Raw genomic sequence first — 15957 nt, 5'->3', positions numbered from 1 at the left:
GAATGAGTGTTTGGCTAACAGCTATCTAAAGTGAAAGGGGAGCATTAGACTGATCATTTTAAGGGGTTGTTGATATAGATGGTATGATATGCCATTAATATAAGATTGGCGCAGGTATGATACCTTACACCTCTAACGATCAGCTGTTTCATTGTAGCTCTGGCGCGAGAACTACAAAGCTCCGTCCATTATGTTGGTAACAGAGTTGGTGAGTACTGCAATAACCAATGGCACCAGAGCTACATCACAGCAGTTGTTTGGCAGGCGTGTGGGGTGTCAGACCTCCACCATTGTGACACTGATGGCCAATACTGAGAATGGGTCATCAACATAAAAAATCTGGACAATTCCTTTAAGGTTTGCCATATTATTGAGGCTGAGGAAATGAAAATAGCAAATCAAAGGTTTTATTAATGATAAGTAGAAACGTGTCAGTACATTTAGGTGAATCATGGGCTCCACAGAAATCTGAAGTGACAGATGAACTTTGAATCCACAGGGCCTGAGACTGTGGAGACATCAGCTACCTCAGGACTTATTTAGAATCGTGGTCAGGATGATTGAGCTAAACTTTAGATGACTTTTAGATAGTTACATAATGAATTACTAAACATCTGCACAAACTTGAATTGTACTAGGGATTTAATAAAAAATCCTTTTATTGAAGGTACATTTTTCTGTATACTGATATACTTGACTAAACGATGATCTCTACCTCTACAGAAAAACTACATTGAATTCCCAAAGACACTATACATGCAATAAATGTACACAATAAATATTTAGAGGACATCTATCAGCAGATCTGTACCCATGACACTGGCTGACCTGTTACATGTGCGCTTGGAAGCTGAAGGCATCTGTGTTGGTCCCGTGTTCATATGTGCCCGCATTACGAGAAAAATTATGTTTAATATATGCAAATGAGCCTCTAGGAGCAACAGGGGCGTTGCTGTTACTCCTAGAGGCTCTGCTCTTTCTGCAACTGCCGAGTCCTCTCTAGTTTGATTGACAGGGCCTGACCCTGTAAATCAAAGCGCAGAGAGTGCAGCAGTTGCAGAGGGAGCTGAGCCTCTAGGAGTAACGGCAACGCCCCTGTTGCTCATTTATTATATATATTAAACATCATCTTTCTCAGCAATGCGGGCACATATGAACACGGGACCAACACAGATGCCTTCAGCTTCCAAGCACACATGTAGCAGGTCAGCCTGTGTCATGGGTACAGATCTGCTAATAGATGTCCTCTAAATATACATTGATATTGTGTACATTTATTGCATGTATAGTGTCTTTGGGAATTCAATGTAGTAGTTTTGTAGAGGTAGAGATCATCGTTTAGTCAAGTATATTAGTCACAAGATTAATATTGATTTGGCATTTTGCCTTGTAATATCACTTTGGGCTGTCTATATATCCTGCATTCATAAGTTATAGAAGGCATATGTAGCAATCAAGTATACAATTGATCTATAAACACTCATTGACAAAAAGATAAGGCCCCCACATAAAAAAACGTCAATGTCATGGCAGGGCTTCCAGCAGGATAATGCTGGCCCACACGCGGCAAGGATTTCCCAGATTACAACACTTTCTTGGCTGCCCGGTCACCAGATTTACGGGACCAGCTGGGAGTGTACAGGATCTACAGGCCCAACTGTAACATCTGTGGGCATATGTGCCGCAGGATCCCATACAGAACCTGTATGCCTCCCCTGAGGAAGCTGAACACGTGTCAGGGTGTGTATTTCTTTTTGCAGGTGCCGATCTGGGTCCGTATTATACTTGCTTTATTTATATTGTTCTGCTTTAAAAATTTTGTTCAGGGAATACTATATGGTACTTGTCACTCTCTGTGCATATTTTCACCCTTTACTAAACATCTCATGTGACAGCATAGTGGACCCATAGCGACACCCCTGCTGTGGTTCTGGAGTGCCAATGCTTGTATTTGTTTTTTAAGCTGTATTTTATAAACAAATATAGATCATTTTGATACATTTCTATATGTGGTTGCAGAGTGTTCTGGTTTTGCGACATAGGTGATCTGCGTAGTCTTGTTGGCACCTGCATAATTTTTGGAGTGATTTAATGGCCTATCATTTTATAGGGGTACTATACTTTATATAATTATAGTCTGGTGCCGCCGGGGGCAGTGCATAGGAATAAACCAGCTTTGGCCAGCCCTTTTACTACAATACACCAGAGCTGCTTGATAGCCCATGCCTTCTAGATGTGGCTTTTGGAAAATCTAGAGAAAGTGAATTATAAACCTGTATATCTACCCTAAGATAAAACATAAAAAGGAAACCATGTAAAAGCAAATCAGAAGGAACATGCGTTTTTTATCTGATGTCAATCTTTGGATTTTATGTTTCTTGTCAGGGATTTCTTCATTTAAAATATCCTATTCCAAAGAGTTATACCTATTCCTAATGGCCACAAAACAGTGTCCCCACCTATACTGTCATCACGATGATCTACAGATCTCTGCCCACTATCTTTGGATGAGTATGACCCGTCAATCTTAAACGTATAGAAATGCTCTAGGTAAGTATTTCCTCTTCTTAGGAAGATTTCGCTGTATTCAACCTTACAGTGGAAATCCATAGACTTTCATTAGACATTTGACATTTAACTCTGGAAACCATGTACTGTAGTTTAGTTTGAACCATTGAATAGAACGTATATAAAGGCGACCAAGAAGATCTTTGAGTAACATGACGGCCAACGCTCAGCCAGAAAGTACAGTTTGGTAGTAGACAGGATCTATCTTTATTTCTATATCTCATGACATCATAGGCCATTACATGTCAAATAATGTTGGAAAATATTAAGAGCGTTCTTCAAGGAACTTACCTCCTTGCTCATCCAACATAACCAAGGTCCTGATTCCAGCATCTTTGCTCTACGTTTCCAAGAGAGATAGCAAAGTAAAAGAGAGACAGAAAGAACGATCAGTGCAATGGTCTGTGATAAAAGGACAGACAGAAGAAACGTTGTAAGGAAATCATGACCTCACAGTTAATCTAAAAGAACTCCTGAGACATAACTGACATCGGCAGTACTGCAACATTTGGACCAGATAGGTGTGAACAGATCACTTAGTATGGACCCCATCTACCCCAGCCAGTTTACCGGTATGCATGAGTCAAACAGTCACAGGCAATGCTAAACCCTAGATGTAAAAAAAAAATGAAACAAAAAATTGTAATAACAAAAAAGGTGCCCTCTGCCTCACCCACTTTATCTGGCTTGTAGGCTAGAAAAAGTGGAACAGGTGCTTCAGAAATATGGAGTTCATTCTGAACACCACATTTATTAATGTATTTACACCAAACATCGGGCATAAATCTCCTGCTTATCTTCACACAGCATAAAACTGTCTGCCTGTAGCCACCACTAGTTGGAGCTCAGTAAACAGAAATGTACACAGTTACCATTGATTTCAAAAGAAGCTGTAAAATAATCTGTTTGCACTGGGTTCACCTGGTAGTGGTGATTCCCACCTATGTTGGGAACATGAAAAGCAGTTCAAAGCTGGACCTTTCCCTTTCCTAGGGCCCCACACCAGCCGTGTGGTCTGCCCTCATGGTAGGTATGCCACTAGGGGCAGATATTTCACGTGACAGAGTACCAGAACAGAGCAGTGAGAGACATACTGGAACGCTGAGACCTCAAAACAGATCCATCACAACTCTCATGGCTCCACTAAGAACAGAAAGAAGCCATGATGCTGGATCCACTACTGTGTGGTTTATGATACCGGGCTTTGTGTGCGGCCTATTGTGAGGTCGCTGTACACTTGTTTTAATTGAGTTAATAAAAGAAAATGTAATTTAACTTTTTGGTGTACTCATTTTGATGCGGGCTATAACACCTTCATTGTAGATTTAGATTAATTGCAGGTGTGCTCATATATAGGTCTGGTTAAGTTAGGATTTATTTATTAAAAATATGAAGTCCTTTTTTCTGTACAGAGCTGACACACTGTAGTAGCACCCTTTGGATTTTCTGTCTTTTTGTCAGACCAGGAGCAGACGGACTCCTTATCTCTGCTCTCTGACATTATAAACACTCATTACAGCTCAATTCTTATCTTACTGATACAAATGTGGCTTAAATAAGTGTTTATGACTCTTAGTAGTTTAGAGATTAGGGTTAATAGATGACCAGCTCAAAGTAAAAGTGAAAGTACTAGTCACACAGCTAGAAAAACTGTTGTTAACCCTTTGTGACAGAACAGCTCAATATTTTTAATAAAGTCCAATAAAAAAAACATGCAATCATAAAATAAAAATAAAAAAATAGCCCCCGAAGGTGTACATAGCTTTTAAGTATCCATGAGGAGAACATATGTGAAATGGTGGAGGAGTGTGGATTTCTTCTGTCAAGCACAGTCATAGGGCTGTAGTGGTTTATGTAATAAAAGGTTGTCATTATATTTCACAACAGCAGGCTATCCCCAGTGGCCAGGCATGGATTGCTGAAAAGAATTACGGCAAAGCAGGACAGAAATCCTATAGCAGGATAGAAATCATTTACACTGCACAACTGAGCAGATGATTGTCGAGAAGATAGCGTTCCTTCCCAACAATCGCCTTCTCATCAGTGAAGGAGACTGCTGCGATCTCCTCCACAGTATGGAAAGATCTAACTACTCACTCAATGAACAAGCATTTAGCCAGTTCATCGGGTAATCTGTGGCAGTTTTATACCCGCAGATCATCGCTAACGAATGTTCGTACAAACACTTATTAGTGATAATCTACTCAATGTTCGGCAGTGTAAAGGGGCCTTAAAGGAAGTCTGTCATCAAGTAATTTGCATATGGTTTAAACTTCATTTTTGGAACATTGCAGCCACGGGAGAATGGAAAAAAGGTACCATGTATCATGTATATCTGTGTGTGTGGCCCACTCTCCCTTTAAGACATAAAAAACTATTTAGTTAAGAAATGCTGAGCCAAAGTACTGTCCTAATACCCAATCTTAGAGCGGGTTCTCATTGGCGTGATGGAATTGCGTTATAGGTTCCGTTATAACAGAGTTACAACGGAATATAATGGAATTTTAGGACGGAAAGCAAAATTGAAGCCTTTAAGAGGCATTCCGATTTGCTCCGTCCTCACACATGTCTATGGGGACACAACGTTTCTGTTAGGTTCTGTTATACATGACGGACAAAATAGTCCTGTGGACAGGATTATTTTTTTCCGTTATGTCTAACGGAACCAAGTGGAATCATTATGTGTCCCCTCTTAAAGGCTTCCGTTTTGCATTCCGTCCATTATAACTCTGTTATAACAGAACCTATAACGGAATTCCATAATGCCATTGAGAAACCCCCTTACTGAATTCTGGGTGCACTTCACAGTAAAGTCGGGGAAAATATTCTGCAAGACAGATACATCTCTGGGAAGAACTTCAGAAATTAATGGCTGAGAGGCTATTGACACCTTTGGAGGCATTTTTTTTATTATTCTACTGCAATCATATTTCCAGTTGGTGTTTATTAACAAAAATCTTCAAGAGTTTGTGCTCTATAGCCAACAGGTTTCACTGACGCTACAGACTGATCTTTCTGCTTCTCACTGAAAACTGTTCTTATGCTACGAGCTGTAGCCCTTACCTCTAGTTCCCTGACAGTTCATAGGCACTCAATTAAGCTAAATTAATTTAAGCAAATATAGCCTAAATGATTGTTTATGAGATGTTAGGAGTGCAGAGAAAGGGCTACAGATCAAGCTGTCAGAGAAAAAAAAGGAATTCTACAGATGCAGTGAAACTGAAGGCTGTAAAAAACCAAGCTGTTAAATATATTTTAATAAAGACCAACTAGAAATTGATTTTTAGTCCAAGATAAGCAAAATGCAATAATAAAAAAATGTCCCCAAATATCCTCTTAAAGGGATTTTCCAGTATCTTGATACTGATGGCTTATCCTCTGGAGAGGCCATCAATGTCAGATTTCTTGATCGGCTATTCAGGATTAGCTGCATAAACTACACAGCTCCCACCGTTATGTAGGGTGCAGTTAAGTGAATGGGAGCAGCACTTCAGTAACCAGCTTAATCCAAAATACATGGCTGATCAGCGGGGTTGCAGGGTGTTGGATCCCCGCCGATCTGATATGAATACTGGACAACTTTTTAAGGCTTCATCAATGGTAGCAAGATAATGGCTTCACAGATGGATGAGCCTTGTAGGTGATCTGTGGACCCTGATACCACCTCCACCACTGCCTAACTCATTCACCACTTGAAATCTCTAACAATATCCTAAACACATGGTCATTAAAGTCAATGGAGCCTTACATAGAATACTGTGTTACGTCTAGCAACTGAGTTCCAATGGCATACACAGAACAAAGTGGGACCCATAGCAAAGATCATACTGGGCGTCACATTATGGTATCAGATTTTACCACTTTGGACAGATGGGCCAGGATCACTGACACACATCCATGAAATATCAACAGATCATTGGACACCTTCCTAATAATTTTCTCTATTGCTGATTCGGTTCCTGCATGCAAAATTAAGCAAAATGGTCTCCATTAAAAACGTTCTACCATTTTACTTCTAGAGCGTATGTGAGTCCTTTGCCTAGCTGCTTGTTGTAGTGCGCAATCCGTCAGAGCTCTGTTCTGTTTCTGATAGGAGGATGAGAGCAGAGGGAGCTGTCTATAAGCAGCACGGAGGGAGGTTGTACACACAGTTGTGTGGGGGAGGGCAGCTCACTTAGGCTGTAATTAGGGAGAAAAGCACATACAAGGCAGATGGCAGGGGAAGACAGCAGCACCCTGCACACACAGGAAACCCCCACGTAAAAAGTGTAAATCTTGGAGCAGTTGTAAGCTGAATAGAAGACTGCAGACTGAAACTTAGTGAGACATTTATCAAGTGTGCTACGCCAGTTTTGTTGCATAAAAAAATGCCACAATTGATGCCCTTGTGCGACATTTGGTACATATTTTAGCAACATTTCATCACATTTTACGACATTTGTTAAGCCTCGCCACCTTTAGAAGTGGAGCGACAAGTAGATCGGGATTTCAGATTAGAACACCTTTAAGTCTCAGTTAACTCCTTAAGGACACAGCCTTATTTCACCTTTTTTGCAAATCTGACCAGTGTCACTTTACGTGGTGATAACTTTAAAACGCTTTTACTTATCCAGGCCATTCTAAGATAGTTTTTTCGTCACATATTGTACTTCATGACACAAATCATTTTTATTTATAAAAAAAATACAAAATTTTCCAAAACTTTGGAAACATTAGTAAATTTCCAAGTTTCAATTTCTCTACTTCTATAATACATAGTAATTATAGTACAAAAATAGTTATTACTTTACATTCCCCATATGTCTACGTCATGTTAGGATCATTTTGGGAATGACATTTTATTCTTGGGTGACGTTACATGGCTTAGAAGTTTAGAAGTAAATCTTGAAATTTCTCAGATATTTTCAAAAAACAACTTTTTAAGTTGTGAGGCTTTTTGAGGCTTACATAATAGAAACCATTCTAGAAACTACACACCTCAAGGTATTCAAAACTGATTTTACAAACGTCGTTAACCCACAAGAATGAATGGAAAATAGATACGATTTCAAAATTTCTATTTTTTGGCAGATTTTCCATTTTAATATTTTTTTTCCAGTTACAAAGCAAGGGTTAACAAATAAACAAAACTCAATATTTATGGCCCTGATTCTGTAGTGTACAGAAACACCCCATATGTGGTCGTAAACTGCTGTACGGGCACACAGCAGGGCGCAGAAGGAAAGGAATGCCATACGGTTTTTGGAAGGCAGATTTTGCTGGACTCGTTTTTTGACACCATGTCCCATTTGAAGCCCTCCTGATGCACCCCTAGAGTAGAAACTCCAAAAAAGTGACCCCATCTCAGAAACTACGGGATAGGGTGGAAGTTTTGTTGGTACTAGTTTAGGGTACATATGATTGTTGGTTGTTCTATATTACACTTTTTGTGAGGCAAGGTAACAAGATATAGCTGTTTTGGCACCGTTTTTTTCTTTTGTTATTTACAACATTTATCTGACAGGTTAGACATGTAGTATTTTAATAGAGCCGGTTGTCACGGACGCGGCGATACCTAATATGTATACACAATGATTTCCTTTTTGAAACAAAAAAAAATCATGTTTTAGTGTCTCCATAGTCTGAGAGCCATAGTTTTTTCAGTTCTTGGGCGATTATCTTAGGTAGGGTCTCATTTTTTGCGGGATGAGATGACATTTTTATTGGCACTACTTTGGGGTGCATATGACTTTTTGATCGCTTGCTATTACACTTTTTGTGATGTAAGGTGACAAAAAAATTGCTTTTTTTACACCCTTTTTTTTTTACGGTGTTCACCTGAGGGGTTAGTTCATGTGATATTTTTATAGAGCAGGTTATTACGGACACGGCGATACCTAATTTTTCCCCTATTTAAAAAAAATAACAATTTAACTTTATTTGGGGAAAATGAAGTTTCTTTTTTTTTTACTTGAAACTTAAAAAAAAAATTGGGGGGGGGGGGGGGAAAACTAATTTTTCAACTTTTTTTTACAATATTTTTTGTCCCACTTTGGGACTTCAACTTTTGGGGGTCTAATCCCTTTTACAATGCATTCCAATACTTCTGTATTGGAATGCATTGGCTGTATGCGTAATACTGTGTGTATTACTCATACAGCTTCCGGCCTGTGAGATCCGCAGGTGTGAAAGAGCCCAAAGTAGTGTAGTGCAGAATTGTAAAAAGTGGTCTGGTCATTAAGGGGGTTTAAGCTAGGGGAGCTGAGGTGGTTAAAGGGGTTGTCTCACAAAAAATATTCTATAGTTTTCAAACCAGCAGTCCAGCACCTGGATCTGAATACTTTTGTAATTGCATGTAATTAAACATTTAGCATAGCCAGTGCGTTATCCAATAAAATGTATCTCTATAGCGCCACCTGCTGTTAGTTTTTTCTTATTTCTTTGACCTGCTCTCTGAGAAGGCCACACATGTTCAGTTTCATCCTTCAGCTGCCTCCTGAGCTGTGATAGGGAGAGCTGAGACACGCCCCCTGAACTGCAGCAGAAAAGACACTCCCCTTGAGCGGTCAGCTTGATATAAATCTATCAGAGCAATAAATGGGGAGATCTCTGGATCCATGTGAGGTACAGGGCTGGTTCTGGCTTTGTTAGAAAGAGATTGTCATGTACTATATGACGTATGATTTTCATTTTTTACATTAGTCATGGGATAACCCCTTTAAGATTTGTGACTTCATACATTTGGAGCAACCTCACAAAGCAAAAACAGACTTAAAACTGACACCAAAACCACCGCAAATGATAAATCCCCCCCACCGCCCGTAATGTATTTTGTTTTTCCGCAAGATAACAACATATGTAAAAATTATTTTTTTCATGTCAGGGTTGCCCATAGTCTTTAAGTTTCAGTTTTGAGTTGAGTGCTCCTTTACTTTTTGAAAACTACAGCTTCTAACAAGATTTCATTTGTTATATTATTCAGCTCACAAATAAAGAGATTAATGCAAGAAAATATAAAATAGGACAACTATCATTTCTGAATCTATCAAAGTTTCTTCTAGACATTTTCCATGCTTCAGAATATTAATAAAGATTCTAGCAAATGCTGGAGAAATAACTGACGCACATGAAGATGTGTTATGGCAGAATGACACGTCCTCCAGTCAAACACGATGCTAAGGAGAGTTGTCAACTGCCTAGAGACCCTCAGATAATATGCAGCCAAGTTTTGTAGACAGGCATTAAATGTGAACATTCAACATAACCCAATAGTGTCAAAGAGGTCTGTAGAACATGGAAAGTAAACTCTCTCAGAGATATTTTTGTCAAAATGAATTATTGAAATAATTGCAATATTTCAACCGTTCATTGTCTGTTGGGCTTTCCAATAATAATGTCATACTGCACATTTTTTCTGAAAAGAACTACATACAAAGAACCAACACCATAGCCACAGAAATGGGCTCAATAAGCTCTAGCAGAAGCCAACACCATGTGAGGCTGACCTTGAAGCAGGGTATGGTGCCAGGTTCTTCACACTTTCTTGAAAATTTTATTTATCCTATTAGGGAAGTGTGAGTTAATAGAGAAAGAACCACTGCCCTCAACACCTCTGGCTCTGGAGGGCCTATCGTGTCAGGCATGACAACCCCAAGCGTACTTAAAGGGGTTGTCTCACTGGCATTTATCATGTAGAGAAAGTTAATACAAGGCATTCACTAATGTATTGTGATTGTCCATATTGCCACCTTTGCTGGCTGGATTCATTTTTCCATCACATTATACACTGCTTGTTTCCATGGTTACAGACCACCCTTCCATCCAGCAGTGGTGGTCGTGCTTGCACAATACAGGAAAAAGCACCAGCCTATGTGCGGTTCCATGGTCCCAGAGAGGCTGATGTTTTTTCCTATAGTGTGCAAGCACGACCACCACTGATGGATTACAGGGTGGTCTGTAACCATAGAAACGAGCAATGTATAATGTGATGGGAAAAATGAATCCAGCCAGCAAAGGAAGCAATATGGACAATCACAATACATTAGTAAGTGCCTTGTAATAACTTCATCTTCATGATAAATGCCACTTGCTGAAGTGAGACAAGTTTGTGTACATGAGAAATAACAGTATTTCTGCCTATTTTATAACTTTTTCCCAATTTTTCTCTGTGCATGTGAATGTCTAGTTTGCAGTTCTCCCAGAAATGGTGGGTGGAAACTTCCATCCACTGCACACAGAAAGTGGAGGTGAATCTGCTTCCTAACCTTCGCTTACTCACTCAGACGTATGCCCCATGATCATGTAGGACATTACAGAGAAGTACTGACCTGTATGTTTGTGAATTTAGCACCTGTGCTGAGATATAAACTTCCTGTGTAGCTGCAGTGTCTCTCTCTGAGTCCGGTCTCAACATTGGGACACCTCACGCAGCTGCTTTCTTGAAGATTGGCCTATTCTTCCAGGAGTCTGTGCGGTCTCCCCTTTTTCTGGGAGAGTTGGTAACTACGACTGTATACCAGGCTTATGAGATAGGCATGCTATCTTTATCTTAGAGCCTGTTCACACGGTGGAATTGTCCATAGGAATTTTCACACGGACTGTGTGCCAAAATTCAGTAGTGGAAGCGTTGTGTCTGTCTCTGATTATTTTCAATGAGAAGCAAAGCTGCAGTTCATGGGCCAGTGGTTAAAAGCCACGTCTACTCCAAGAAGGGACATGTCCCTTCTTGGCGCAGTGTGCAGACAGCCACCACTTGGAGCTGTAGCGGGTGTCTACTGGCAATTTAGCTCTATTCAATGGGGCTAAGCCGCCAGTGGGTCCATGGCATCCAAATTAAACTGTGGCAAAAACCACAGTGATGTGTGAACGGGCCTGTACAATCCCTGGGCATGGTGCCCATATAACAGTGCTTGGAGCTTGTATGGCTAGTACAGTGCCATACAGCCTCTTTGCAATGCCATACGGACTCTGTCGGACTGTGTCTATAGGAATATTCTTCCCTAAGAGCAATCGTATATACAGAGTGTGATGGAACTAGAGGGCAACAGAAAACCTTCATACATCTCCATGTGAAATCGGAGAATTGGGCTAATACTGCTATATGGCAGCTTATTTAATACGTAATACGGTTGTGAGCACGGGCCGTTAGTATCAGCCCTTGTTTCTCAATATATTCTGCCTCCAACAGAATTCCTATTTTCTGTAATGGTCACGGGTAGGGCCTACACTACATTTACTGCTTGGTATAACTTGAAAGAAACACAAAAGGACCCTTTCCAGCTCTTTTGCATTGGGCTTATGTAACATTTAAGATAATATAACTTTAATCCTTCTCTAATGTATTATTTATGCATTATATCCCAGCTTAAAAAAGATGAAAGCCTCGCTGTACCAATTACTTGATCATTCTGGATCACAGAACAGTTCGCCCAAGAAATGACGTCCAAGGCTGGATCAATTCATTACAATAAAGGGGCTATTAAGAGCCTTATAACTTGCACATGTTAGGGCCCGTGCCCCTTTATGTTGCTTGTCTTGGTTACTTTCCGCACAATGGCTCCAAAATGAGAGAACTTTTATTTTAAGAAGATCTCCACTTTTATTCTATGGATTAAATCATAAGCTAAGTAATGAGATAATTAAGTAATCATTATCATGTAATTTGTTCAGCGGCGTAATAAACAATGTAATTCTGTTGTAACCCATCTTATAATACATGGTTGCAGCATTATTATTTTTAAATACACAGTACACTAAAGAGTAAGTTTCAGTATCTGATTGGGGGGGGTGGGGGGGGGGGGCGATGAGACCCCAACCAATCACTGAAAATGAAGGAGCTGACCCTGTGCACCTTCCACTGTGATCGCCTCATCTTTCTGCAGGAGCTAAAGATGGGCTTCATCTCAGCTATCTCATTCAGAGATCTGGCAGGCTGTTCTGCCAGGGATCAGCCTGCCGGAGCTCTCTGGATCCGCCAATTGCAGGAAGCTGACTGAATGCCCACTGGCCCCATTTACTATAACTGGGACCGGTGGAGATCTGGCCGCAACCTGATTCTTGCCATATTTGCCGGGTTCCAGACAGATCTCCCCCAGTCCCTATTATAGCCATAGGGCAGTGGTGGCGAACCATTTAGAGGCAGAGCGGCAAAACTGCAACCCAAAACCCATTTATTTATCGCAAAAAGTGCCATCACGGCAATTTACCCTGAATAGACTGTATCTTACATGTACTTTATCAGCTATAATAGCCTGTCTGCATTCAATGCACTGCTTGTGCCATTCATAGTGCGCTGTGCGCAGATAAATGGTCATCATATTGGTACACCTTAGACTTTTTCCAGGGCGTAGGTGCCCACAGAGAGGGCTCTGAGTGCCGCCACTGGCACCCGTGCCATAGGTTCGCCGCCACTGGTAGAGGATCTCTAAACGCTAGTGTGAAACTAGCCTTAGGACGTAATTTCTAAAATTTTCTGGAGGATATATACAGTACAGAATTTCTAGAAAATAATTTGAATTTGAAAAAAATGATTCACAGAAATATGTCGTCTAGAACAGTTGGGAAGTATTCATTCCTTGTTATAGTCCTACTATATTTTTTAACTCAAGTTTGTAGGGCAAAAACCTGAAAATGTTATTAAAAATGAAGGTTAAAGGGGTTGTCTCACTTCAGTAAATGGCATTTATCATGTAGAGAAAGTTAATACAATGCACATACTAATGTATTGTGATTATCCATATTGCTTCCTGTGCTGGCTGGATTAATTTTTCCATCACATTATATACTGCTCGTTTCCATGGTTACAGACCATCCTGCAATCCATCAGTGGTGGTCGTGCTTGCACACTATAGGAAAAAGCACCAGCTTATGTGCACTCCCATGGTCCCGGCCACCAGAGAGGCTGACGCTATTTCCTAGGGTGGTCTGTAACCATGGAAACAAGCAGTGTATAATGTGATGGAAAAATGAAACCAGCCAGCAAAGGAAGCAATATAGATAATAACAATACATTAGTAAGTGGCTTGTATTAACTTTCTCTACATGGTAAATGTCATTTGCTGAAGTGAGACGACCCTTTTAAAGAAGACCTGTCACCACAAAATGCAGTGCAATCTAAAAACACCATGTTATAGAGCAGGAGAAGCTGAGCAGAATGATATGACTTTTGTGGGAAAAGATTCAGTAAAATCAGTTTTATCTCTGGTTTTTCTACCTCCTGTGAACAGCTATCGATACAGGAGGGAAGTGTTATCAGTGACAGCCATCTCTGTGCACAAAACGATCTCTTAACAAGCTTTGCCTCTAATGCCACCAGATGTAAGGCAGCTATCCTATAAGTCAATATTCAGCTCTTAAAATAAGCCCTGAGACATGACTTGGATATTAAATAAGCCAGCACCTCATCTGCAGACAGCTGTTTCTGGGTGTTTGCCCCTCATCAGTGCAGAGCAGAGAGTACTGGCTTAGGCTACTTTCACACCTGCGTTCAGGTGTCCGCTCGTGAGCTCCGTTTGAAGGGGCTCACAAGCGGCCCTGAACGCAGCCGTCTGGCCCTAATGCATTCTCAGTGGAGGCGGATCCACTGAGAATGCATCCGTCTGCCAGCGCTCAGCCTCCGCTCCGCTCAGTGAGCGGACACCTGAACGCTGCAAGCAGCGTTCGTGTGTCCGCCTGGCCGTGCGGATCCGTTCCGACTTATAATGGAAGTCAATGGGGACGGATCCGCTTGAAGATGACACCATATGGCTCAATCTTCAAGTGGATCCGTCCCCCATTGACTTTCAATGTAAAGTCTGGACGGATCCGTCTGAGCTACTTTCACACTTAGAAATTTTTCTAAGTTATAATGCAGACGGATCCGTTCTGAACGGATGCAAACGTCTGCATTATAGGAGCGGATCCGTCTGATGAAACATCAGACGGACCAGCTCCGAACGCTAGTGTGAAAGTAGCCTTAACTGGGTGAGAGGCCTGTGTCCGAGCAAGGGGGGAACGAACTCTCCTTAGGGAGAGAGCACCTTAATCAGTGTGAGGAGACTTATAGGCCATGCATGCTCCTCTGGAATTCTGGGAGGGAAGGGATACAAATGAGCTCTTAACAAGCTCTGCCCCTAATGCCCCCAGTGCACCCTTATACACAATGTTATCAATCACTGTTACCCCTCCTCCCTGTACCAATAGCTGTTCACAGGAGGTGGGAAAGGCAGCGATATAAAGGTTTTACAGAATGTTTTCCCATAAAACTATACATCAATCTGCTCACCTCCTCCTGCTCTATAACATGCTGCCTGCAGATTGCATTTTGTGGTGACAGGTCCTCTTTTATATTAAAGAGGAATTCCTGGAATATACTGTACATGGTTCGCCTATTCTTAGGATAAACCATGAATGCGTGAGGACTGAGAGCAGAACTGGTTCTATTCAAATAAATGGGGCTGCGCTGTATTACCAGGACTGCTGTATGTACCAGTCACTGTGCCTGGATTAACAGTGAGGGTGCCAGCCCCCACTTCTGCTTTTTGTGGGGTCCTCACCAATCATACATTGATGGCCTATCGTAGGAAAAACTGCCACAACCAGTTAGTGGGGGATTGTCTGCCATCCTACATAAAGGGAAACTAACCCTATGGAAACGGTACATAGACTTTGTCTGCTGGTGTGGGTTGGAGAACGTCAAGGTCTAGAAGATTTCATTTCTGAGATTAATAAAAAACGATTGGAACTTGACCTTTACCAGTACCATTACTACAAATATAAATTTTCAAGATTTGACTATTTTTATTGAAGAAAATATGGTCAAAACTATTTTTTTTTTTTTTTAAGAAACAGATGTTAACGCTTATATAGACACAACCAGCTGTCATTATATGTATGTCTGGAGAATATTCTGAAAGGAAAATTGAAGAGGGTATATCGCAATTGTACAGACACAGGGGACTATAGAGAACAAAGCCAGATGATACAAGACCGTTTTATAGAGAAGGGTTATTCAAAAGAAAAACTAGTTCTATGTAGTAGAAACATAGAAGCATGTGGAAAAATAAATATGAAAGAAAAACAAAAGAAAATTAGAGAAAGAGAAAAGAGAAAGATTTTAGGTTTATGTTTTTGACCAAATAAAATAATAATGTTTGCTTCATAAAAATGCAGTAAAGAAACATTGGGCTGTATTAAAAAATGACCCCGTATCGGGGACTGTTATTCCAAACAAACCAGATATAACATATAAGGCGGCACCGAACCTACACAACCATTTTGTATATAGCTTTATCCCTACAAAAATTGATAAAGCTAGTAAAAGCAAATTTACATTAAAATGGTATGGTTTCTGTCTTCCTTGTAAGAATCGGAAAAAAGGAAATAAAGAAAAAAACTATGGAAACAATTCAGTCTACAAAAACTAAATCGGTT

At 40.5% G+C, this 15957-nt stretch overlaps 1 protein-coding gene across 1 annotated transcript in view; it reads right to left on the bottom strand.

Annotated features, from left to right (window-relative positions):
- The window catches only part of SNAP25 (synaptosome associated protein 25), a 121990-nt gene that overhangs the window by 41653 nt on the left and 64380 nt on the right, over positions 1-15957 (bottom strand). The window contains exon 4 of the mRNA XM_044290826.1: positions 2860-2908. Within this exon, the coding sequence (XP_044146761.1) occupies positions 2860-2908 (49 nt within the window). The remainder of the gene's footprint in view (positions 1-2859; positions 2909-15957) is intronic.

This window comes from Bufo gargarizans, chromosome 4 (assembly GCF_014858855.1).
Source record: "Bufo gargarizans isolate SCDJY-AF-19 chromosome 4, ASM1485885v1, whole genome shotgun sequence".
NCBI lineage: Eukaryota > Metazoa > Chordata > Amphibia > Anura > Bufonidae > Bufo > Bufo gargarizans.
Note: the sequence above shows the minus strand (reverse complement) of the source record. Positions and strands in the feature narration are given on the sequence as shown.